Source organism: Microcaecilia unicolor, chromosome 2, assembly GCF_901765095.1.
Source record: "Microcaecilia unicolor chromosome 2, aMicUni1.1, whole genome shotgun sequence".
NCBI classification, from domain to species: Eukaryota; Metazoa; Chordata; class Amphibia; order Gymnophiona; family Siphonopidae; genus Microcaecilia; species Microcaecilia unicolor.
This window is the reverse complement of record NC_044032.1, coordinates 172776852-172803860: the sequence shown is the minus strand read 5'-3', so window position 1 is coordinate 172803860 and position 27009 is coordinate 172776852. Positions and strand designations below refer to the sequence as shown.

The window sequence follows — 27009 nt, the reverse complement described above, 5'->3', positions numbered from 1 at the left end:
TTTGAAAGGGAATTTTGTTTCTCTGAGTTTTTCTTCCAGTTCTCTTTTTTTTGTTTTTTCTGGGTATCTGCTTGGCCTATGATACTATATGGGACTCCATATAGGGATTGAATGCAAGTTGTGCAGCTCCCTGGATCTTTGAGGCTGGTTTATTTAACAGATAACTGATAATTTGCTGGGTGCATTGAACATACAGACTGTTGGAAATATTTTGTGTTATTAATGTTCCATATCTGTTTCTTTTTCCCTTTGGATTTGGCAAATTGGTATGTGTTAATGTCTCCATTTAATTGAAATTAAGAGGAGGGGGATGGGGAAAGTGTGCATAATTTTGAATTCTATTTGTGCAAAACTACTTTTTTCACAAATAGAATTTAAAATTATGCACACATATGTATCTTAATATACCCATAACTCTTATCCTTGTAACTCTACATCTTACCTAATCTTTATAGTGTACTAATATATAATTTTTCCTAATTCTTAATTTTTTTCAGGAGACACTTGTTCCCTCTGTGAGGAGATTTGTGAGGCATCTCCTATATGTTACCCCTTAGATTTCTACCTATAGAACTCAACATTCTAATTCTAATCAGTTTGTTTTCAATGTCTAGCATTAGCCATTTACCATGTGCAGTTTCCTAGTTTTCAAAAAAGGTATAAGTTATCACTGGTGATAGCCTTGTTTTTTGTGAGTTGTCTGTAAAATACAAAATGACATTGCATTGCTTTCCTTTCAGATTTTGATGTGCCCAGAGCATGAAATGGAGAGAGTAAACATGTATTGTGAGCTTTGTAAAAGGCTTGTTTGTCATCTTTGCAAGCTGGGTGGAACACATGCAAACCACAAAGTCACAACCATGAGTACTGCATATAAAACACTAAAGGTAAACCATATATTTGGATTTCTGTGACATGTTTTTGGTTACACTTACAACTCATGGAATGTTCTATTATAGCTAATACTTTTTTAATATAGATTTTGTTTCTATTTGAGTAGATTTGGTTTGTTTCAAAACATGTATATATTTCCTCCATATTTGGGAATTAAGAATTCTCCGAGTACAAGCAGGCCTATTCTCACATGTGGGTTATGCGATCCTGTGTTGCCCGGTCTGGAGCTTGTAACAAGCTTTTTCGGAGGACAAGCAGGCTGCTTGTTCTCACATGTGGGGTCAACATCTGCGTCGGCCCAGGAATCTGCATTTTGCAAGCAAAATATTTAAAAAGTTTTGCCAGAGCGTTCTGGCGCACGCCCGTCGCGTGAGCACTTCTCTTCAGTTTTTCTTTCTGTGCGTTGAGGTGCGGCAGCGTTCGTTTCTGCTCCTTTTCAGGCCCAGGAAGAGTCTTCACTGATTGCGCTTCTATTACTTAATTTTTTTTCTTTCAAGATAAAATAAAAAGGTTCCCGTAGTTTCCTTTTAGTTTTTTTCACCTATTTTAAGTTTCTTTCTTTTTCGTTGCGGCTGGCCTTTAGGCCGCGCGGTCGGGTTTCCTCTTTCTCTTTTGTGCCTTTTTCTGTTTTAGGCACAATCGCGTCTTTTGATTTTGCCGAAGCCGTTTTTCCTTCCACGTCATCGAAGACTTCCAGCAACTTCAAGCGTTGTACTCGGTGCAACCGGACTATCTCAGGTACCGATACCCACGCCTGGTGTATCCAGTGCCTTGGGCCCGATCATAGCCCAGCCACTTGTAGTTATTATTTATTATTATTTGTTGCATTTGTATCCCACATTTTCCCACTTTTTGCAAGCTCAATGTGGCTTACATATAACCGTTAATGGTGTTAGCCAATTACGGTTTGAACAAATACATAGTATTGTAGTCTGTGTCTTCGTATGAAGAAATGGACCCAAGTGTCTCGAGAGGCCCAATGAGAAAAACATTTTGGGGCTCAGTCCGGTCCTTCAACATCGGTACCGAGGGCGTCGACATCGAAGGGAGCATTGACGTTGGGGAGAGAGGTAATGGCTGCTATGAGACCAACTTGTGCTGGGAGCAGTGAGGCGTCGAGTGGGTCTCCACCTACCTCGAGGCCTCGATGACGGGTGTCGAGTGAAGGCTAAGAAGCACCGTCATCATTCTCCTTTGACGCACGGTACTGGGAATTCTGGGACGTCGAGAGGGTCGGCACCCGAGAAGCGTTGGCGCCGAGAGGATCGCTCCTCCTCAATACAGGAAGTGCTGATGCGTCGGTATTCTAGCAGCCCGATGCCTGCTCCCGAGCCTCCACGGATTCTGATACCACCTATCCCACCGACCCTGCAGCCTTCTCCGAAGCACCTTAACTCAGGTTTTATTTGACACTGAGCAGGAGCATTCGTGGGAGTCAGATGAGGATCCTAGGTACTTCTCCTCTGATGAGTACTTTGGGATTCCCTCTGATCCTTCCCCTCTGCTAGAAAGGAGACTGTCTCCACCGGAGAGTCTGTCCTTTTCCTCTTTTGTCTGGGAAATGGCTACAGCTATTCCCTTTCCTGTGCAGATTGAGCCCAGGACTGAGATGCTCGAGGTCTTGGATTATTCTTCTCCACTTAAAGAGGCTGTGACAGTTCCCTTGCATAAGGTACTGAAGGAAGTCCTTATGCGAAACTGGTCAGCCCCTCTGTCTGGCCCCGTAGTCCCGAAGAAAGCTGAATCCCAGTATCGGATCCACGGTGAACCTGGGTTGATGAGGTCTCAGTTACCCCACAATTCTGTGGTGGTGGACTCCGTGCTCAAGTGTGCCAGGAGTACTAGAGGCTATGCTTCGGCGCCCCCAGGCAGAGAAGCTAGGACTCTTGATTCTTTTGGGAGGCAGATGTATCAGGCTGCTATGCTTGCTGCCAAGATTCAATCATACCAGCTCTTCATGAGCGTACACTTGCAGAACTCGATGTGTCAACTGTCCAGCTTGGTTGATGCACTCCCTATGTTGCTGGCTGAGCCTTTTCGCCAGGTGGTCAGGCAGCAGAATGCGTGTCGCAAGTTCTTGGCCAGGGGTACTTTTGACGTGACATCCAGAATCGCTGCTCAAGGCATAGTGATGTGCAGACTCTCATGGCTGCGTGTCTCTGACCTGGATCATTCTGTCCAGCAATGGATGGCAGATGTTACTTGCCGGGGGGGACAATCTTTTTGGAGAAAAAGTAGAGGATCTAGTTGATCAAATCAAGAAGCATAATGATGCTGTGGATTCTCTCTCCCACCGGGCACCTTCTGCTACTGCCTCCTCATCTAGGAGGTTTTTTGGAGGGAGGAGGAGTGCCCCCTATACCTACTCTAGGTGTAGGTACACTCCTGCTTCTCGGCAGCCTGCCCAGGCTCAACCCCAGCGCGCTCATTTACAAAGGCAGTACTTGCAAAAGAGCATTTTCTTCTGTTCTGTGAAAAATACAAAAATAGAAGAGATGCACATATTCCCAAAGTTGACACTTTCCAATCATTAAATATTTAATGCATTTTATTTCATTTCTGTGTTTTTATGGGCATTCCAATTTTGTAAAACTGGATTGGTGCTAGTCTTGTTTGCATTTTCTTTTTGCCAGTCTTCTAAGTTCTTTTACAGGGTGTCTTTTCCTTCTCTGTCGTATTTTCCTTCTCTAGATCTATCGTACACCGATTTTCCTTTTCATAGTTTCATATTTCTCTCCTCTGCCTCTCCACCCAGTTGTTTTAGCCCTCATTTATTCTTTCTCTTACCCTCTAATCTTCAGTCTCCTTTCCCCCTCCCAAACTGTTCCACTGCTCACTCGCGCATGCTCTTTCTTTCTTTCTTACCCCCTTATCCCTTGATCGCCAATCATGCTCTTTCTTTCTTTCTTACCCCCTTATCCCTTGATCGCCAATCATGCTCTTTCTTTCTTTCTTACCCCCTTATCCCTTGATCGCCAATTACTTAAGCCACCCACTTCTAGCTAGGCAGTCTGCTGCCATCTGCTTGGCAGGTGCATGGTGGAGAGACAGGATCAGAGGAATTGCTAAAGCCGCAGGTAGTGCTTCAGTGTGGAAAGCAGCCTGCCTTCTCCTTAACTCTTATCTATCTTGCTCTTTCACTTGCTTATCATTCCTAACTCCTTCTCTGTCACTCAGCCTAATATCCAGGCCCTTTCTTCTTTTTACCGCTACCCAGCTCCCATTCCCGGTCTTTCAGATCCTCCCTGGTCTCATTTCCACAGCCTCTCATCTCTTCCAAGTTTCCTGTTCCTTTATATTTCCTCTCAACCTCTTCCTGGCACCTCCCAGATCCTTTATGTCATCTTTCCACCCTGCCTCTGCTCTTTCCCTTTTCTCACCCTTTTGCTCCACCTATAAAGGCTCTTTGACCTTCACACCCACTCTCTGATCCCTCCCAGTTCCCTCTCCCAGACTATTACCCTTTCTTACTCCTTCCTCCACTCTTTTTCCTTTTGTACTCTCTCCCTCCAGATATTCCTTCCCCTTTACACTTGATCCCTTCCTCCCAAATGCTGTTTGTCCTTTTACCCTTCTCCCCTCATACTCTGAGGATCTTTTACTCTTTCTATAGGCTCCCCCCCTTTCTTCCTTCCGTACTTAAGATAACTTCCCCCTTCTGAAAATATTCCTCCTTTCATCCCTCTTTTTCCAAACACTCTCTCCTTCTCCTTCAAGGCTGTTCCCTCTTTCTTATGCCTTTCCTTCCCCTAGATGTTATTTTCCTCACTTCTTATCCTGATGTATCCTTCCCAAGCCGTTTCCCCTTACCCCTCCTTTCTTCTGTCATCCCTCTTCACATCCTGTCAACCTGAGTGGAGCCAGCTCGTACGAGCCGTTAAATTTTACTGAATTTTGCGAACCGGTTGTTGATGGAGTCAGGCTTCGAGCACACAAACATCTGGGTTTTTTTTCTCCTCCTCTCGCCCTCCTTCCCCGGCCCCCACCCGCCCGTGAGCCTCCAGAATACCTCAGCTTCCTACCTCATCATATCCTCCCTCAGGTTAATCATCCCCCCTCACCACCGTCTGTCAAACATTACTGTTCCAGCAGTGCTAGTGGTAACACACTGCCTGACCAACCCAGAGCCTTTTCTCTGCCAGATCCCACCCACGCGTAAGCAGGAAGTTGCCTCAGCGGGGCAGTACACGGCAGAGACCAGGCTCCGGATCAACCAGGCAGTGTGTTACCGCTAGAGCTGCTGGAAGAGTAAGGTTTGAAGGATGGCCAGAGAGGGAATGGAAGCTGAGTGAAGTAGAACTCGCAGAGGAGCGGGAGGGAGATGATGCTGTGTTTGGATGAGAAGAGGAGACAGCATGAAGTAAAAAAAAAAAAAAAATTGAAGCTAATTAGGTTAGTCTGTTTCCTCTTCCCGCGCAGCTGTCTTCGCCGTTAAATCCAAAACAAAATCAAGCAAACTTTTGAGCTGCTGCATCCACGTTGATGTTCTTTATTGTTGGTAGCATTTTAATTTTTCTCACTTATATTTTCAAACATGCCAGCCATAGAGGTAGTAGTAATGTGTTATAAATCGTACTTTGTGTATCATTTGGCTGGTTATATGGACACCCTTTTCCATGTGTTATATTTGTGCAGAGATTTTTTTCTCTTGGTAAAGGGCCACTAAAACAGACATTATGTGCTGCATCCACGTTGTCGTTCTTTATTGTTGGTAGCATTTTAATTCAGTCTCGCTTTTCCTTGTCATCAGCAGCAGATGAATCCATTAACTGATGGGTTGTATCTGCCTACCAGCAGGTGGAGATAGAGAACACTGAAAAACCATAGTGTCCTCTTGGACGGCTAGCTCCATCTGCCTTCAGTATTTCTCTATCTCCCAGCAGGTGTGAACGTAGCTTAATCAGCTCCTGGAAAAATTCTGCCTGGGGTGGCTCCTGTGCTTTACCAGTTGAGCAGGGGTGTTGTGGCTGGTGGTGCCCACTTTGAAGGCATATAGGTTCACCCTTTCCCTGCCTTACCCATCCCCCCGCCTCCCGGAGTACCTCTGTTGCTGCCTGCCTCCAACTTTCCTCACAGCGTTAAAAAAAAAAAAAAAATGAGTACGCATTGATTCTGCGTAATTATTCTGAGGCTGTTTCCTGCGTGCAGCTTGAGCGGAGCTCGTTGGACTCGGTCTTTTGAGGTGAGAGTGGTGCCCAGCTCCTCCGGGGAGGTCTCGTGGACTCCGTTCCGAACGGGGTAAGTTTTGGCGCGAAGCCGCCATATTTCTTATATAATTCTGTCCGGTTGGGCGATGGCTGCTGAGGGAGTTAAACGCTGCTCCCGTTGTAGTAAACGCAGATCAGCAGCGGGGCTCTGTAAGACGTACTCTCTAGATGCTAGATCTAGTACGAGCATGGCGAGCAATGATTCTTCCCGCTCAGTGGAGCTGGCAGCGGGTGCCATTTTGGAAGTGTCGCATGTCTCGACCATCGCTGTTACGGAGGAGTCTGAGTGCAGGGGGACGCCTCGGTCAGAGGCTACCAGAGGAACTCCTGTTCCTGTTACTCCTAATTCGGAGGCGGAGGGTCAGGGTGAGTTTTTCTCCCCTGAGCTTGTGCTCTTAATGCATATAGCCTTTATGCTGAAAAGAGCTCTGCCACAGGTGTCTGACACTGTGCTGCTACCTGGTTGCCCCTCGGGTGTTGATGGCCCGGGGCTGGCTACAGAAGTTATTTCTTCCCCCGAGCGTTGGAAGGACGCTAAACCTAGACGGGTAAATTCCCCGTCGGAGAGTGGCGCACTTCCCTTCCCCCCCCCCCCCCCCCCTTCCCCGTGGTCAGGCTGTGGGGATTCTGAGGGTTCTGGCAGGGCCTCATGGTCTGATGAGCCAGAGGAAGGTGCCGGTTTGCCACCGGATCTGGATGATCCCAATGCGGTTCAGAGGAAGGTGCCGGTTTGCCACCGGATCTGGATGATCCCAATGCGGTTCGGATTTTCCACCGCGACAAGCTGCCAGCACTCATTTCTGATGCCTTGCAGGCCCTCTCTATTGATAATCCTGTGAAGGGCGATGGCGCCTCTAGTAACCCTTGGATGGCGAGTACTAAAAAGCCTGCTCGAGCCTTTCCTGTGCATGACTCCATCCAAGAGCTTATTTCAGCTCAATGGTCTGACCCTGATGGGGCTTTGAAAGTGGCCAGGGCTATGGGTGAACTTTACTCTCTGAGTGAGGAGCCCTTGGCCCCTTTGGGAATGCCTAAAGTGGACGCATTGGCCACGGCAGTGATTAAAAAGACCACCCTCTCCGTAGAGGGAGGGGTTGCTCTGAAAGACATGCAGGACCGGCGGCTTGAATCCGCTCTGAAACGGTCCTTTGAGATATCGGGCCTCGCCTTAAGGGCGTCTATTTGCAGTTCCTATTCTGCCCGGGCCTGCCTCTCCTGGTTACAACAGGCAGTGGAGCAGCCCGTGGATGGTGCGGAGTCCCTCGCTGAGGTCGCACCACGGATGGAGTCTGCCCTGTCATTTTTGGCTGATGCCCTCTATGATCTGGTCAGAGCTTCGGCTAAACAGATGTCTGTGGCAGTTGCTGCCCACCGCCTTCTATGGCTACGGCATTGGGTGGCTGACATGGCCTCTAAGCACAGGCTGGTGAGGTTACCCTTTCGTGGCCTCCTATTATTTGGAGAGGAGCTGGAGAAAATTGTTAAAGACCTGGGGGACCCTAAGCCCCAGCGGTTACCCGAGGATAGGCCGAGGCCTTCTTCCAAAGGTTCTCTGTGGCCCTCCTCTTCCAGACCTCGCTTCCATGAAGCTCGCAGGTATCGCCCGGGGCGCTCTGCTGGGTTTTCTCAACGTGCCCGTTTTCAGCAATGTCCGGATGAGCGGCCAGGGAAAGGCCAGAGACCTTCCCTGGAAAGCATGCCAATGCTGCCACTTGCACTCGCAGGGAATTATAGGCCAAGCCTTTTTGTAAGCCATCCTGCAAAAAGTCCAGTATCGGCAAGACTGTACCCCGCGTGGGTGTGATCGCCTTTGAAACACACCACGCCTCAAACTGGCGCCAGATCCGAGCATAAGCAACGGAGGTGGACCGCTTGCAGGCCTGCAAGAGGGTGGAGATGACTTTGTTAGAATAGCCCTTGTCTTTCAATTGCGCCCTCTCAAGAGCCATGCCGTAAGACCAAAGCAGCAGGGATCCTCCATGGTCACCGGTCCTTGCAGCAACAGGTTCGGCACTAGAGGCAAAGGAAGAGGGGCCTCCACCAGCATCCGCCGGAGGTCCGCATACCACGGACGCCTGGGCCAATCCAGGGCAATAAGAATCACCACTCCTCGATGTAGCCGAATTTGCAGGAGGACACGCCCTATCAAGGGCCAAGGAGGCCCGAGGGCCAGGCTTGAGCCAGAGCATCCAACCCCGCAGAGCAAGGCTCTCTCCGTCTGCTGAAAAAGCAAGGGACTTTGACGTTTGCGCTTTGGCATTCCCCATTTGGCACAGATCTGAAGAAACACTTCGTCTGCCAGTTCCCACTCTGCCGGGTCGATTTGATGCCTGCTTAGAAAATCGACTTGCACGTTGCTCTGACCTGCTATATGCGCTGCAGAAAGAAGCTGCAGGTGTAGCTTGGCCCAGTGGCAAATCTGAGCGGCCTCCGCGGCCAGTGCTCTGCACTGAGTGCCACCCTGGCAATTTATGTAGGCCACCGCTGTCATGTTGTCCAACAGATCTCTGACAGACAGCCCCTCCAGAGTCTTGCGAAAGGCCAGAAGAGCCTGGAATATCTCTCTCAGTTCCAAGCGATTGATGGACCACCCCGTTTCTGCACAGACCCTGGGCATAGCTTCCCTGGCAATGTGCTCCCCAGCCGACCAGGCTGGTATTGGTTATCATCAGGCACCAGGAGGGAAGCGCTAGCGGCATTCCTCGCCGCAGCATGCTGTCAGAGAGCCACCACTCCATACTGAGCCGGGCTACAGGGAGCCACGTTAGTCTGCGTTGATAATCCTGGGACATAGGAGACCATAGTTGAAGAAGGGCAATCTGCAGTGGTCTCAAGTGCGCTCTCGCCCATGGCACTACCTCCAAAGTGGCCGTCATCAACCCCAGCAGCTGGACAAAGTCCCAAGCTCGCGGGCGAGGCATCCTCAGGAGCAGATGGGACCTGATTCTGAAGCTTGCACCGCCTTTGGTCAGGAAGAAAGACAAACCCCGAGGCCGTGTAGAACCGGACCCCCAAATACTCGAGACACAGAGGGGGGTCAGGTGACTTTTGGGCATAATGATGGCCCAGCCTAGAGTCTGCAGTACTGTGATCACTCTGGCTGTGGCCAGACGACTTTCGTCTGCCGAATCCGCTCTGATGAGCCAGTCGTCGAGGTACGGGTGAACCCTGATACCCTCTCGCCTGAGAAAGGCAGCTACTACCACCATTACCTTGGAAAAGGTGCGGGGAGCTATGGCGAGGCCAAAAGGCAAGGCCCGAAACTGGAAATTTTTTTCCCAACACCGCAAACCGGAGGAACCGTTGATGCGGGGGCCAAATAGGAATGTGCAAGTAAGCTTCTTTTAGGTCCAGAGACGTGAGAAACTCTACTGGCTGTACCGCCGCAATGATGGCGCGCAGGGTTTCCATGCAAAAATGCCGCACTCTTAGTGCCTCGTTGACTCTCCTTAAGTCGAGGATCGGTCGGAAAGACCCGCCTTTTCGAGGCACCACAAAGTAAATGGAGTAGCGACCGCAGCCGCGTTCGGTGGGAGGCACAGGGATCACCGCTCCGAGGTGCAACAAGACTTGTAAGGTCTCCTCTACCGCCGCCCGTTTGACGGCAGTGCCGCATCGGGACACCACAAACACGTCTCCCACCGGGGTGCCGAATTCCAATCAGTAACCTTCTCTGATCAGGTCCAAGACCCACTGATCTGAGGTAATCTTGGTCCATTCCTCGAGAAAGAGGAAAAGGCGTCCTCCTACTGCAGGAATCGAGGAATGGACTGGCACCCCATCATTGAGGGGGCCACCCCTGAACTCCAGGCCTTGATCCAGCCACTGCGGAAGGATGTGACTCTAAAGACAGTCTTTTTGGTGGCTAAGACATCGGCGAGACGGGTGTCTGAGCTCCAGGCGCTGTTCTGTTGAGACTTTTCTTACAATTCTCAGAATCCGGAGTAACTGTACCTTCCATCCTGCCTAACGTGGTTTCAGCGTTTCACCTGAACCAGCCCATTTATCTGCCCTCCTTTTCTGGGAGGAGTTTCCGGAATCTTTCGGGCAGTTGCGTCTTTTGGATGTCCGCGGGGCTCTGTTGCAATATCTGAAGATGTCAAATGCCTTCAGGACCTCTGATCACCTTTTTGTGTTGTTGTCAGGTCCTTGAAGAGGGTCTCCAGCGTCTAAGGCCACTATAGCTCGTTGGCTCAAGGAAGTCATTTTTTCTGCGTATCTGCTGTCAGGGCGGTCTCCACCTGACTCATTCAAGGCGCATTCCACCAGAGCGATGTCCTCCTTGTGGGCTGAAACGGCAGCACTCTCTCTTCAAGAGATCTGTAGTGCGGCTACTTGGGCTTCTCAGCTTTCTTTTGTCCGGCATTACAGGCTGGATGTTGCTGCGAAGCGGGACGTGCATTTTGGAGCGCAAGTGCTTGCTCGTGGAGTTGCCTGTTCCCGCCCTAACTAGGGAGTGCTTTTGTACATCCCATCAGTTAATGGATTCATCTGCTGCTGTTGACAAGGAAGGGAAAATTAGGTTCTTACCTTGGTAATTTTCTTTCCTTTAGTCTCAGCAGTTGAATCCATGATCCCTCCCTGTCTGATTCTGTTTTTTTTGTTCAGTTTTCTCATGCAGATATGTTCCCTTATTGGGAGGAGTTGGAAAATAGTTTTCAGGATTTCTATATACTGTTCTGTTACAAGAGGTTGAGATCGTCCCTCCTTTGTGTGGTTATTGCTCCTGTTCTGGGGCGTTTGTTCGCTGTGAGGAAAGTTCATGTTATTCTACTTTGAGGATTCACTCTGCTTTGGAAGTTTCAAATACTGAAGGCAGATGGAGCTAGCCGTCCAAGGGGACACTATGGTTTTTCAGTGTTCTCTATGTCCATCTGCTGGTAGGCGGATACAACCCATCAGTTAATGGATTCATCTGCTGTGACTAAAGGAAAGAAAATTACCAAGGTAAGAACATAATTTTCCCATATTTTCAAACATGCCAGCTTTTGCAGCATACAGATGTACACGGAGGTCAGAGGAAGTGTAGTAATGGAATAACTTTTCATAGATAGAGTAGTAATTTGTTATAAATCATAATAAGTGTGTCATTTAGAGGGGCTGGTTATAGGGACACCCTAGCATGTATTATATTTGTGCAGAGATCTTTTTTCTCCTGGTAAAGGGCCATTAAAACAGATGTCATAAGGATCGGGTGCTCAACATTCAGAGTTTCTATCTATTTAGTTATTTATGATATTTAACCCTGTTATTGGTGCAGAGATTTTTTTTTCTCCTGTTAATGGGCTTCTAAAACAGACATCATGTTATGGAAATCAGGTTCTCAACGTTCAGAGTTTCTATCTATTTATTTACTTACTTATGGCATTTTATCCCACATTAAACATGAATTAGATTGGAATCTGGGAGTATCTAATATAATAATTTGCTCCTCCAACATTCCAATGTGTCTCACTGGGATCGTAACCACCTGTTGACATCACTCCTCCAACGTTCCAATGTGTGTCACTGGGATTGTAACCACCTGCTGACGTCACTCCTCCAACGTTCTCCGTCCCCCCTCCCTCCCAGTTCCATGGGACCCTGGAACTGAGACGGAGGGACAGAGGGAGGGGGCACCCTGGAAATGGGAGGGAGGGAGGGGGACACTGGAACTCGGGGGAGGGAGGGGGGCCTGGAACTCGGAGGGAGGTGGAGGGGGCAGGGGAGAGATGCTGCACATAGATGGATGGAGGGGGCAGGGCAAAGAGGATGTTGTCTCCATATGGATGAATGCAGGGGAGAGAGCATAATGCAGGGGAGGGAGGGGACCCTGAAACTCGGAGGCAGGGAGGGGATGACCCTGGAACTCGGAGGGAGGGAGGGAAGGGGGGACGACCCTGGAACTCGGAGGGCGGGAGGGAGGGGGGACCCTGGAACTCGGAGGGAGGGGGGGCCCTGGCACACACACTCATGCTCACACACACACTCTCTCTCTCTGTCACACTCGCACCCAGTCTCACTCTCTCTGTCACACTCACACACTCGCACATTCACTCTCTGTCTCTCACACAGTCACTCTCACACACACTCTCTCAAACATATACACTCCGAGGAAAACCTTGCTAGCGCCCGTTTCATTTGTGTCAGAAACGGGGCTTTTTTACCAGCTTAAATATAAAAATTCCCAGAGAGAGTAATACATTGCCCCCCCCCCCCCCCCCCCAGGCTCTCTCCCTGGGTATAGCCAGTTCTGCAGTTTTTTGGTGGGGGGCGCAGAGCTGGACCTGGGAGAGAGCCTGTTCTTAAAAATTTACCAGCACACCACTGAGAACAGATGTTTAATTTGACATCTCCTGGCTGCCATGGTGCAAGAGAAGAGCTGTGAGATTTGGCTCCACAGCAGCAGGAGATTGATGTGAAACATGTTTCCGTCTGCTGACTGCCTGGGAGGTGCGTGGTGGAGAGAGAGGGATCAGGGTAGTTGCCAAGCCACAGGCAGTAGTACTTCATTATGGAAAGTGGCCTACCCTGACTCCCCTTAGCATGTGACACTCATGGCACTTGCCCTGTCTCCCCCCTCTGGTCCTGGCTCTTTCAAGGGGTTTTGCAGTGCCACAGGTAGGAAAAGGAGTGATAACTGAGGACTGAGGTTGTTTTCTTCCAGTGATGTAGGTGGAGTGAATAGTCTCTGCTATTGACTTTTGGTAGTCCCCTTTGGGCTACAGAGATGTGTCCATTCAAAAGTTAAGTGTAACCACTGCTATATGTACTTCTAGACATCCTATGTTATCTTTCTTCAATGGGGAAGAGTGGTTCCTTAGTAGTACAAAAAGTAATGTGATCAACTGTTGTTGGTTTATGAATTGTATGTGCACAAAGTGTAAATGCCTTGTATTCTTTTAGTTAATTTATGTCATACTATTATATTAACAGGAAAAACTTTCCAGAGGTATTGGTTATCTTATTAGCAAAGAAAGTGAAGTGAAAAATCAGATTTCTGAACTTGAGCACTTGATAAAACGGACTGAGGTAAGAAATTAAATCAATTTGATAAACGGTACAAATGCTATGCAATGGAACTGATGTCTGTAAAGGTAGTTACATTTGTACCCCACGCTTTCCCACTCATGGCAGGCTCAATGCGGCTTACATATACAGGTACTTATTTGTACCTGGGACAATGGAGGGTTAAGTGACTTGCCCAGAGTCATAAGGAGCTGTGCCTGAAGTGGGAATCGAACTCAGTTCCTCAGTTCCCCAGGACCAGAGTCCACCACCCTAACCACTAAGCCACTCCTCTAAATATTGCAAAATGGGGATTCTGTTTTTTGTGTGCTAATAATAAAATCTCAATAAAATACGCATGATTATTTAAAATAACATTTGGATAAATATCATTGTTCTAGTCTTCTCATCCCTTCCCTTGCCTTTCTTCGAATGTCCACTCTATTTTTGTGCCTTTTCTGCACTGATGGCTTCTTGGCTGTACAAGAGGGATATCAACTTTATCCAGCTTTAAAAAAATTATGGAATCGTTTGCAAGGCTGATTTGCACATGCAGGTATGTTCTGCTTTATGTTGTGTGGCACCTCCATTTTTCCATGAAGCTGGTAAGACATACCTGTTATCCGCAGTTTGAAACAAAATTTTTCTCTTCAAAAATATTTGTCATACATGGACCTCTTCCCTTTTTTTTTCCTCTGAAACATCTCTAGTTGTCAACATCTTTCTTTTTTTTTTTTCCATGCTGACCTTTTGCTTCCCCTTTTTTGGGAGCTTGGCAGTCCAGCTGGGCCTGATTTTGCAAAATTTGAGTCTTTTTGATTTTGCAACAACTGTCCTTTTCAGTAAAAGAATCCCTGAAATAGGTTCCCAATTGTCTTTAAAAGTTAAGATTGTGCAGCAAAATCACATCTGGTATGGATATCCACAACTGCTGCTTGTAGTGCTGTAGGTTCAGTCATGAACTCTGTCAATGCTATTTGTTCTTGCAAATGACAGCAGAATTTGGAACTATAAAAAGCAGCACGAATAGGTCTTTGGTAGCATTAACAGGAAGCATCTGTCCAGAGGGATCCAGGAATATATCAGTCACCCTTGATATCGAGACAATGCAAACAGCACAAAATACAGCTGCAAGACTGGTATTTGGAATAAACTGATTCGAAAGCGCAAAACCACTGCTCCAAAACCTACACTGGCTACCCATCAAATCACGTAAACCATTCAAGATATGCTTTCTGGCCTACAGAATAATATTCGGCCAAGCACCAGAATACATGTCAAACCTAATTGAATTACCTATACGTAATTCAATCAAGGGAGCAAGAACCTACCTCGCACTACACTTCCTTAAGTGCTAAGGACTAAATACAAATCCTCACACTCAACCAGCTTCAGGCACATCTGCCCCAAGATTTGGAACAAGCGCTAAAATGCACAAATGACTACACACCCTTCCGCAAACACCCGAAAGCCCACTTCTTCAGAAAGTTCTTCTTGGATGAATCCACACAGACAGCCTGAACAACAACCAACATACCTTGCTGCTTGACCACTAACATCATGAACTAAGCTCTTGACTACTCCAAATAACATTGTAACTTGTCTATCTGAAATAAACTGTACGCCATATTGAACCAACATCTAGATTGGAAAATGTGGTGTACAAATGCAGAAATAAATAAATTAAAACAAATAAAAAATTTCCACACAGTAGGACCTTCTGGTTCTGGATTTTATGGCATCCAGACTCAATGCGCAAGTACAAAGGTTCTACAGTTGCTTCAGGGAGAGAGATTCCCTAGGAATGGAATCACTGGATGGCCTCCTTCACATGTTTCCTCCGTGGCCTCTAATGGGAAGGTAATTGCACAGGATTGCATGTCATCCTGGGAAGATCATTCCTGTAGCTTCAGGCTGGCCCAGATGTCCTTGGTTTGTGGAGCTCATCCATCTTCAAATCGCTCCTTGGTTGACCTTTCTTCCACAGAGGGGCTTATTGCTCCAAGGTCCAGTCCTTATGGAGGATCCCTCTCACTTTGGTCTTATGGCCTGGCTCTTGAGAGGGTGCGATTGAGGAAGAAGAGTTACGTGGATGATATTACTACCTTACTGCAAGCCTGAAAATTGTCCACTTCTTATGCTACAGTGTGGATAATATTTGAGAGCCGGTCTGCACAGAATGGTGTTTCTCTATTTCGTGCTTCCTTGTCTCAAATTTTATCCTTCCTTCAGGAGAATTCAAAAAAGGCTTGGTTGTCAATTCGCTCATGGTTCAGGTAGCAGTGTTGGCCTGTCATAGAGGCAAGATACAGACTGCCTCATTGGCTGCTTACTCTGATATAGTGTGGTTCCTCAAGGGAGTCGGTCATCTGCGTCCCCCCTCTCTGCAATACTTGTCCTCAGTGGAGTCTTCAAGTGGTTCTTAAGGCTCTTCAGTCGGCTGCGTTTGATCCCCCTTCGTTCGGCAACTATCAAAGATCTTACTTTAAAGGCAGTATTTCTAGTTGCCATTTCATCGGTACAGAGAATGTCAGAGCTTCAAGCTTTCTCTTGTAGGGATCCCTTTCTCCGTATTTCTGACTCTGGAGTTTCCATATGGACAGTTCCGTCCTTTTGCAGAAGATTGTATATCTTTTTCATGTCAATCAGATTCTGTTTCTTCTTTTTGCAGGGAGGTCTATTCTGCAGAATACGCTTCCCTGCGACTGTTGGATGTGAAGCACGTCCTTATCCGCTATCTTACCGCTACCAACGATTTCAGGCAGTCTGATCATCTTTATGTCCTCTTTGCGGGACCCCAGAAGGGTTTTCTGGCCTCCAAAGCGACAGTGTAAAATGGCTTAAGGAGGTATTTCTTCGCCTTCCATTCTGAGGGGTAGATCTGCTCCCATGCACATCGAGGCTCATTCTACCAGGTCTTTGGCGACGACTTTGCCAGAGTCTAGGGCAGTTTCTTTGCCAGAGATCTGTTGGTCAGCGACATGGTTGTCTTCTCATTCCTTTCTTAAGCATTATCATTTGGATTTGTCTGCTCAAGCAGATGCTTCCTTTGGGGCACGGTTCTCTCTGCCAGGTATATCACAGTCCCTTCCCTCTTAAGGATTGCTTTTGTACATCCCATTTGTCTGGACTGATCCTTGGGACATAATAGAAGGAAAAATTAGTTAATTACCTGATAAATATCTTTCCTTTAGTCCCAAAGGATCAGTCCAGAGCCTACCCTTCTGTGATGGTTTCAGTTTTTCCAGGTTCTATGTAATTTCGGGTGTTTGTATTGTTGTGGTTCCGTTATTTCTAAGGCACGAGTTTTGCCCTTTATTTCGTAGTTTTTTAAAACATTTTATTTATTTATTTTATTTGTTACATTTGTATCCCACATTTTCCCACCTATTTCTATCTTGAGGCTGGAGTTTTTCTCTGGAAGTCACTCTTTCACTGCTTTTATCGAATACCTGTTTGGTTGCTAAGCGCAGGAGCTTATGAGGCACAACTCATTAGAGTTCTGTATCTCCACCTGCTGGCAGATGGTCACAACCAATTTGTCTGGTCTGACCCTTTGGGACTAAAGGAAAGAAAATTATCAGGTAATTAACTAATTTTTCCTTGATGACCCTATTGCACTGTACTCTGCTGACTTCCTCTTTCACCTTAATTTAATCCAGCCTATCAGCTCACCTACTCATGTTACAGGGCACACCTTGGATACTAGTCTAACCTCTCAATGCACCCTATACCCTGGACAGATCGCTACCTGATCTCTATTGTTTGTATTAATGTTCATACCCCATTCAGGCCTCTCAGATACTTATCTGTGAAGACCTTAATAATCTGACATCGGAATCCCTTGCATCTTCTCTTGACCTCCGTTGAGTGGGATGCCACTAGAGTTGTACCAAATACCATATTTTACAATTCGGCCAAATACGAATAATGAAAAATAATATTTGTCTGACTATGAATGGGCTTTGAGCTTTACCATGAAAGGGAAATGGGACTTGATATACCGCCTTTCTGAGGTTTTTGCAACTACATTCAAAGCGGTTTACATATATTCAGGTACTTACTTTGTACCAGGGGCAATGGAGGGTTAAGTGACTTGCCCAGAGTCACAAGGAGCTGCAGTGGGAATCGAACTCAGTTCCCCAGGATCAAAGTCCACTGCACTAACCACTAGGCTACTCCTCCACAGATCCCCCTTATTCTATAATACTGCGCGCATCTCGAGTGAATGCTCTTGACCCGCCTATTCGGCTGAATACGAATAATGTATTTGAGGCTGAATCGAATACGAATATTCATTACAGCCCTAGGTGCTACCCTCAAACAAGCCCTCAATCAAATAGCCCCCTCTGTCCTCCAAACCTATTCCTCAATACCAGAGAAACAGGGTACGCTCTAAACCGTACTCTCCTACGATGCTAGCTTTGGAAGATGAAATTGCACTCCTACCTCACCCTTTGCTTATAAAGACCAAGCACGCCTTTACAAATCCTCTATCCTAGAAGGCAAGAAGCGATACTATACACAGTATATTAACAAGGCCCTTACTTCATTCTCAAATCCCTTACTACACCACCCACTTTGAAAGATTCCTCTGACTCTTTACCATCAGCTCAAACATTAGTACTTTCTTTTCAGATAAGATACTGTCTCTGCAAATTCCCTAAACAATATTCTGTTGACAGGTTACCTCCAGCTTGATACTTCTACTAGCAACACATATACTAGCTCCTTAACTAACTTTAATATCCTTGCCTTTTTTGTGGTTCTTACATTCCTGAAGGCTATGAAGTTAACAGCACCTCGCTACCCCATCCTTACTTCTATTATCAGGCGTCATAGTGCTACGTGGTAGCGACAAGTCTTTCCCAAGGCCTTGTCCTCCCCCATATGGAGACCCTTCTCTCTGTGCACTAGTTCCTAGGAAGATGGAATCCATGTATAGAGTCCAGAAGGCCACCCCCCCCCCCCCCCCCCCCCACAAGAGCTAGGTTTTCAGGATTTCCCCAAGCATGAGTTTACATGCATTGCCTCCGTTGTATGTAAACAGATTTCATGCATGTTCATCGTGGAAATCTTGAAAACCTGACCTGGTGAGGGCTGAGGTTAGACACCCCTGCTCTAGATTCTCTCCAATGGGAAAACTTTTGCAGCTGTGTTTTACTTTTTTATGCTGTTTGTTTCTTAATTCTTGGTGATCTGGGAAGCATAGTCATATACCTTTATACTCCCCATACCTTCCTTGGGTCTTGTGCCTTCAAGGTTATAACATAAGAACATAAGTGTTGCCATACTGGGACAGACTGAAGGTCCATCAAACCCAGCATCCTGTTTCCAACAGTGGCCAATCCAGGTTACAAGTACCTGGCAAGATCCCAAAGTAGTACAATACATTTATCCTGCTTATCCTAGAAATAAGCAGTGGATTTTCCCCAAGTCCATTTTAATAATGGTCAATGGACTTTTCTTTAGGAAGCCATCCAAACCTTTTTTAAACCCCGCTAAGCTAACTGCTTTTACTACATTCTCTGGCAACGAATTCCAGAGTTTAATTACATGTTGAGCGAAAAAACATTTTCTACGATTTGTTTTAAATTTACTACTTTGTAGCTTCATCGCGTGCCCCCCCAGTCCTTGTATTTTTAGAAAGAGTAAACAGATGCTTCACGTCTACCCGTACAACTCCACACACTCATTATTTTATAGACCTCTGTCATATCTCCCCTCAGCCGTCTTTTCTCCAAGTTGAAGAGCCCTAGCCGCTTCAGCCTTTCCTCATAGGGAAATCTTCCCATCCCCTTTATCATTTTTGTCGCCCTTCTCTGTACCTTTTCTAATTCCACTATATCTTTTTGAGATGCGGCGACCAGAATTGAACAGAATATTCAAGGAATATTCATGGAATGATACAAACGCATTATAATGTCCTCGTTTTTGTTTTCCATTCCTTTTCTAATAATACCTAACATTCTATTTGCTTTCTTAGCTGCCGCCGCACATTGAGAAGAGGGTTTCAATGTATCATCAACAACGACACCTAGATCCCTTTCCTGGTTGGTGACTCCCTAACGTGGAACCTTGCATTACATAGTTATAATTCGGGTTCCTCTTTCTCACATGCATCACTTTGCACTTGCTGACATTAAGCGTCATCTGCCATTTAGATGCCCAATCTCCCAGTCTCATAAGGTCCTCTTGTAATTTTTCACTATCCTCTTACGATTTAACAACTTTGTATAACTTTGTTCGTGAGCAGATTTCATTACCTAACTAGTTACTCACATCTCTAGATCATTTATAAATAAATTAAAAAGCAGCGGTCCTAGCACAGACCCCTGGGGTCTCCATTGAGAATACTGACCATTTAACCCTACTCTGTTTTCTATCTTTTAACCAGTGTTTAATCCACAATAGGACACTATCTCCTATCCCATGACTTTCCAATTTCCTCTGGAGTCTTTCAGCCTCTTGTGGTTTTGTCCCCGATGTGGTCTTCTCATTAGTCTTCAGGGGTCCTCTTTTCTTTCTTTGCAAGGGTCTCTGACCACCAGCAGTCTCTTGGCTCAGGGCCGCAGTGGTCTCATCTCTTTGGTCGCAGACCTTTCCTATGTTTTGGGGTGGCAGCTGTAGCTTCCTTTCTGGGGGCATTCTTTTTCCTGTGTGTCTCCATGGCAGCAACCACTTCTATTCCATAGACTACTACTACTACTACTTAGCATTTCTATAGCGCTGCCAGGGTTACGCAGCGCTGTACAAGTTTAACATGGGGAAGGACAGTCCCTGCTCAAGAGAGCTTACAATCTAAAGGTTACAAACTATGTAGTCAGTGTAGGTAACATGAATGGGGAGGGCGATTAGGCGCCAAAAGCAAGGGAGAAGAGATGGGCTTTGAGTAAGGACTTGAAACATACTTCTCTGTTGCATCTCTGGTGATTTTCTCTTGAGGGTCTCGCCAGCTGTCTTCTCTCTCAGGAGTTGCAGATGCCTCCTAGTTTTCACCGGCACAGAAATCTCTGTTCTTCGAAATGACAGACACCACCTCGATTTCATCAGCTGTGGCAGTCTCCTCCCTTTGGGGGTTGCGAGCGCCTCCTGGGCTTTGTCGCCTCGACAGTGTCTGTGGAGTTGCAGATGCCTTTGGGGCTGCACTGCTGCAGTAGTGTCACACTTCTGAGTACATCTCCTGGTCTTCTTGGCCACAGCAGTCTCCTTTTGGGTAGAGTTGTAGAAGCCTGTGGGGCTTCACAGCTATGGCAGTCTCCTCTTTGGAGTTGCAGATGCCTCCTGGGCTTCTCAGCCATGGCAGTTTCCTCTTCTTCGGAGTTGTCGGGGACTCAGTGCAGGTCCTGGGGCCTAGGTCTGTAGCCAGGGAAGTGATTTCTTTGGGGGGGGGGGGGGGGGGGGGATGTCTTCTGTGTCCGTGGCAGTTCTCCCTTCTCTGCGGCGGTGGCCTTGGAATTGGTCCGCCGGGCAAGACATTCTCTGGGGGTTGTTCCCACAGCCGCCCTCCCTCAGAGTTCCGCTTCCTATTTTGCATTGGGAAATATGGACCATGGAGGCCATTCTGTGGGGTGGCTGTTCTTGCCCTGCTGTTGAGGGGTACCCCAGTGCAGAGGTTCTCTGCCAGGGTGGCAGTGGAGGCCTGCTGCTTCATGCAAGAGGGGCCGTGCTGCACTCCAGTGGCGTTAGGGGCCAAGCTGCTCCTGGTCTAGGCAGAAGTGTCTTTTGTTTGTCTGTCAAAGGCACATTTTGAGGGATTCTTGTACGTAGTGACAACCTTTCTCAGCAGGTCCTCTTTCTTTCAGGAGTGTGGGGGGGGGGGGGGGAGTTGTCTGACTGGTCTTTCTGCTTCTCGTGATTTGCCGGGGGGTTCCCGAGCCCCATCTTTTGACACCTAGTGGGCTTTCCTAGGGTCAACAACCTTTCAGTCACCAGCAGGAGCAGGCACTAGGTCTGGTTGTTCTTCCTAAGCAGGGGCTGGATGTGGGGCCTCATTTGTCCTTTTTTTTTTTTCCAATGATAGGCTGTCCGTGGGCGCTCAGCTACCTCTGCATATGCCCAGATGTGGCGTACGTGTGAGGGCTGGTGCGCGGAGCAGAGTTTGTTTCTCTTCTTTCACTCTGATCTTGGTGTTTCTTCGTCAGGGATCCGGAAAGGTGTGGCCTTGGATTCCTTGCTAGTCCAGTGGCTCCCTCATCTTGTTCTTGGGGCCGGCTGCGGCATTCTTCCTTAACATCCCATATGGAGGAGGTCCCTTTTAGAATGGGGCACCCTTTTCAGGCTTCGTGATCGGTATGGTTTCTCTACTTTGTGCATCTGTCCTTTGGCCCTCTCTGGAAGACCAGTGCGATGGTTCACCTCTTGCGGAAGGTGTTTCTGATGTCTCTTACCTCGGTACTTTGTAGTGCAGAGTTCCGGGTGCAGTAGTGCTGGGACCTGATCCTCTGGGGTCTCGGTTCAGTCTGTCCCTCTCTGCCTCTGTTGGTTTCAGTGTTCCATGTCAGTTGGTTGGCATGTCATCTGGTGTTTCGCCCGGATGGTGCATTTCGCCTCCCTGAGTTTTCTGGGTGGCTGTTGGATTCGTTTGTGCTTCCTTGAGGCTTCCCCTTCTTTCTGATGTTTGGTTCGTCTGTTCAGCCCTGTTAGGGGTGACAGAGGTTGCGTCTCGGGGCGTCCTTGGTCACCTTTGCCTCTTGGTTGGTAGGGCCGCTTAGTTCAGTTGTCTCTACATGTCGGATGGCGGCATCCTGGGCAGCATCTGCCTTGTTGGCCTGGCAGCTTTTGGCAGAGCAGTGACATGGTTGTTGCTGTATGTGTTTGCTGGGCTTCTCGGTGGTTATTGTGGCCGTTTGGCGGGAGAGGTCAGGGTGTTGGTTTTCTGGGCGGTGGAGCCAGGGTTCCACCTGTTTAGAGATTGCTGTAGAATATCCCACACGTCCTGGAATAGTGGGAATGACGAAATGGAAAGAGAAATTGGGGCTTACCTGATAATTTTCTTTCCATTAGTTCTTCACACTATTCCAGTAGCCCACCCCTGGACCTGTTTCAGTGGCAGGCTTTACAGCTTATGCATGGGCTTGTCACTCTTTTGTCTCTCTCTAAGGACACCGGGGACCTTCTGGTAGTCTGGTTGTTTAGTCCTTTAAAGTTGTTGTAGAGGTTTTTGGTTTTATTCCTTTTGCTTGTTTAGAGAGAGAGCATGATGAGGACCCAGGCCATGGTGATATGTGAGACAGAGGCAGTTGTCTCTTTGCTTCACCTATCAAGGCGATGCTGTCACACAGCTGACCATATGCTTTTGGAAGGGAGACTGGTGGCCTCTGCCAGTGACTTGCAAAGGCACCTTGAGGAATTAATGTTGGAGGGATAGGAAGGAGAAGCGAGAGAGCTCTCAGCTGCTGGCTTTTGTTTTTTGGGCTGGCTCCTAGATTTAATGAAAATTTGTCAAGGCCTGGCATATGTTTCCTACTGCCCAATAAGTATTGAAAAAAAGAATCCCAAATTCAGGATATAAGTTATATTCTCTACTACCCAAAATAATCAGTTGTTAAATGAAACACATTTGAAGGGCAATTTTCTAACTTGGCCATTCATCAGAGATACCAAAATTGGCAGTTATGCATGTAAGTGCACTAGATACTATTCTATAAGGTGGTGCCTAAATGCTATAGAACAGAGTTTCCCAATACACTGTATGCATACCCCGAGACTTCCCCAGGTGGTACCCGGTATGTGGCTCCTGGACAAAAAAAAAGCTCGTTTGGTCCCCCTCTTGGTCCCTCCTTTCACTGTCTGGTTTCTCTCCATTTTGCTCCTCTAATGCGCGATGGCATCCCCCCTCTCCCCATCCCCCATACCTTTTCAAAGCTGAGGTTGCCAGCAGCAAGGCAGAGATTCACAACGTGGTGCTCTTGCCGACATCGGAGCCTTTTATACAATGCAATTTCCTGTTTCTGAGCGGTAAGAAGGTCAGACAGAAGGCTCCGATGTCGACACGGGAAGCACGTTGTGAATCTAAGACAGCTTTAAAAAGGTATAGGGGGAGGAGAGAGGGAGGGAGGGATGCCATCATGAATTAGAGAAGGAACAAAAGGGAGTGAATCCGGACTGCGGGAGGGGGAGAAGAAATGCAGAACCAATGGTGGGTGGAAGGAGGAATAAGGAGAAAAGCTGGACCAATGATGGCTGGGTGGGTAGGGTGAGGAGATGGAGAAAAACTGGACCAATTTGGGGGGTGGGGGAGCTGGAGGGAGGGAGAGAAGGAGATGGAGAAATGCTGGACCGATGTAATTGGGGGTAGGCCTGGAGGGAGGAAAAATGCTGGACGTGGGTAGGTAGGAGGGGGGAGAAAGAGAAAAGCTGGGCTAATGGTGGGTGGGATGAGGTAGGGGATAGGAGAAGGAGAAAAGCTGGACTGAGGCGAAGTGACGTGTAGGGAGGGATAAAGAAAAGCTGGACCAGTGGTTGGTGGGTAGGGCAGAGAAGGAGAAAAGCTGGACCAATGGTTGGTTGGTGGAGGTGAAGGAGTAAAAGCTGGACCAATGGTAGGTGAGGAAGAAAGAAGGAAAAAGCTGGACCAAATGAGGGCGGGTAGGAATGGAGGAGAAATATTGGACCACTGGGGAGGAGGAGAAATGCTAGACAGGGGGAGGAGAGGGCATGATGGGGACAAGGGAAGAGACAGCATGATTCTAGACATGAAGTGAGAAAGAGTGGGAGATGCTGACTATGGGGGGAAGGAGAAGAAAGGGATAGAGAGGGGGAGCTGAGTATGGGAGAAGGAGAGTTACATTGTTGGCCAGAAAGGAGAGATGCTGCTCTATTGTGGTAGGTAATGAAGAGGGGATAGGGAGATGATAGGCTACAAATGTTGGGGGTGTGGGAGAGAGGGAAATCATTTGGCTACCACGAGTAGGGGTGAAAAAGAGAGAAGATGGACTCTAAGGGTGGGGGTGGTGAGTAGGAGAGAGAGATGAGATGTTGAGCTACAAAGGTGGAAGGAGAGGAAATGCTGAACATGATGGAACCTGTGGGAGAGGCCATGAGGGGTTGTTAAGGAGATGAATGAGAGGAGGGTGGTGAGTACAGAGTATAAAAATGTGGGGAGGGGGAGAAAAGGGAATAAGAGAATGGGGAAGGAGTGAGATCAGAGATGGGAAAGCTAAGGACTAAGAGGAGGAAACGGAAAGTTGATAGGTATGTGAATAGTAAAAAGAAGGAGAACTGGCAGGTGATGGAGGGTGAAATCTGAATGGACGGAAAGATAGAAAAGAAAGGGAGGGAGGAAAGAGCTAAAAGGGAAAGATAAATATGTCAGAGAGATTTGAGGGAATAGAAGACAGGAGGCGTGAGGAGAAAGGACAAATGGAGAAAGTGGGCAGAAGACAGACAGGAAAGCAGAAGAGAGAAACTCACTGGTGCCAACATGATTGGAAAAATAAAATGTTCAGACAACAAAGGTAGGAAAAAAGTATTTTTATTCTGAATTTATAAACAGGAATATGTTCGTTTTGGCAAATGCGTATCGTGGGTATCTTAGTATTGTGTTCATTACAAGAGTAAGTTAATTTTGTTTTATTTTTCTAGTGTTGAGTGCTGAATTTTGACTTCTTGTCTTGGGGGTTATAGTTCAATTTTTGTTTTCATATGTCTATTTCTAATTTTTGATCTTTATTTGTGTAAGGTCTGTCTCTGCATAGGTGCTAATGTTTCAAAATGATTGGGGGTGCCAGATAATGCGAAGAACCCCTCCCTAGACATAATGAAGGAGGTTGCTCAATATTGGGGGTGCTCAGTACCCACTAGATCTACATACGTAGCTCCTGTGTGGCTGTGTTTTGCCTGTGACTGAAGTGCAGTTTGTTGTTTGCATGTAATTTGTGTAGAGATCTGTAGAAATGCCACCTGTTCTGTTTGACCAAGTGGTAGGTGTATTGGTGTTTTATGGCCTAGTGTAATATTTGTAGTGTTGCCTATTCATGGATAGGGTTCTTGCTATTTGAATTTTAGGAGTTAGTGGTAGTGCTATATGTGTCAGGTTTGCTACATATATGGTGAGTTGTCAGGTTTTATAGTGTGCCTGGTAGTGGAGAGATTTATGTTGCTGTTGCTCAGATGACATGAGAATCAGAATATTTTTCTATGGTGACTTCCAAGGAGAAATGTCCTACCTGTTTTTGGGGGGAGGTTGGATTAATGTTTACGTTTAATTTATGAGAACAGCTGCACTGTGCCAGACTAAAGGTCTTTGGAGATGTAAGCATTCCTCTGCTCCAACCCAGCTACTCTGCCTTGTGTAAAAATACACTTGCTTCTTTTTGCCATTGCAGGGCAGTACTCCTTCATTCCCCCCCCCCTCCCCCCCCCCCCCCCCCCCCCCCCCCCCCCCCCCCGGCTGCCAAAAATTTCTGAGGAGAACAGTATGGTATCAAATGTGTAATGTTAAGAAAAACACCGATTAGTCCAAGATTTTGTTGGTAATGTTACAAATGTGTACTTTTCTGGGTGATTCCACAGCCATGGCTGCCAAGCCCCTCTTGATTTTTCTCTGGAGTTGGAAGGAGATATGTTGATTCTTTTATACTTTCACTTTTGGCATCATGGTTGTTGAAGTTCGGGTCTTGCCATGTCTGAATAAGTGGAACTTACTCAGATGTGGCAAGACCTGACCACTTAAACAATTGTGATATATTGGGTCTGCTGAGGCCTTCGTCCTGTTTTCTGTAGGGGTGGAGGTATCCCAGCCTCAGAAAAACAGCAAGAAATCTTGACAGCCCCTTTCTGTAACCTCCCACTAATTTAATGGAGCCACTGAGCCTGTCTTTCTGTTTCTGTGGGGGTGGAAGGATATGTCAAGCCACTGTCTTGTTCTGTGGATGCTGAACATGTGGGGAAAAGACAGGGGCACAGTGAGGATAAATAGATAATGGACATGGAGAGAGAAGAAATGTTAAATGGACAGGAGACCCTGGCAAAAGAAAGAAAAGAAGACAGACGAAAGCATGAGACAGAGATTGGGACCAACATAATTATAAAAATGAACAGTCGTCAAAGGTAGAAAAAGTGATTTTATTTTCTATGGTTGGTTAGAATAGGTCAGTTTTTTTGGAATGTACATGAGCATGAAATATAACAAATAATTTTTAACTGTGCTGATTTTCTAAGCACAGAATGCTAAAAGAGATAACAGGCCACATTTTAATTTAAGTGGCTGTGTTTGAATTCCTTGCATATTCTGGACAATTTGCACTTCTATGTCATTACTATATGCTATTTATTTTTAGTTTTCATTTGTTAATGTGCATGAAAAAGTGCTTTGCTTCATTGGGAACCATTTATTAAGACAAAAGTAGAGAAGTTGCCCATGATCAATCAAGATTCATCTTTTATTCTCTTGGAAAATGAAACAAAAATCTTACTGGTCACTACGGGGAAGTTCTTCACTTTTGTGGAGAACTTTTTTTTCTCCTGTTTTTATAAATAGACCCATACATTGTTCATTTTTACTCAGATTGTAAGAACAACATACCAGCTGTCAAGGGGCCAGACAGTTTATATGGGAGTGAAACATAACTGTGTCTTGTTCTGAGTACCATTTCCAATGATCTGTACGTGTTATATATGTTGCCAAGTTAGTTAACTGTTTAAAAATAAAATGTCCATTTCAAAATCTCTTCTGATTGGACCAATCGGTGTTAGGGGGTACTCAGTTGATACTTGTTAAACTTAGGGGGTACTTGGCTTGAAGAAGTTGGGAAACGCTGCTATAGCACATTCTACAATAGGGTGCATATGTGGGCGGAGCATGAGCAGACTATGGGCATGTCTCCAACTTGCATGCGTAATTTATAGAAACACATGCTTTGCATGGTGCACTTAAGTGTGTATTTATGCCTGCCATGACCTGGTCTAAATGGTCATG

The 27009-nt window shown here is 46.8% G+C and overlaps 1 protein-coding gene across 2 annotated transcripts in view; it reads left to right on the top strand.

Moving 5' to 3' along the window:
• The window catches only part of TRIM36 (tripartite motif containing 36), a 196163-nt gene that overhangs the window by 91948 nt on the left and 77206 nt on the right, over nucleotides 1-27009 (top strand). For both annotated transcript variants that reach the window (XM_030193496.1, XM_030193497.1), the window contains exons 4-5: nucleotides 741-887; nucleotides 13017-13112. In XM_030193496.1, the coding sequence (XP_030049356.1) occupies nucleotides 741-887; nucleotides 13017-13112 (243 nt within the window). The remainder of the gene's footprint in view (nucleotides 1-740; nucleotides 888-13016; nucleotides 13113-27009) is intronic.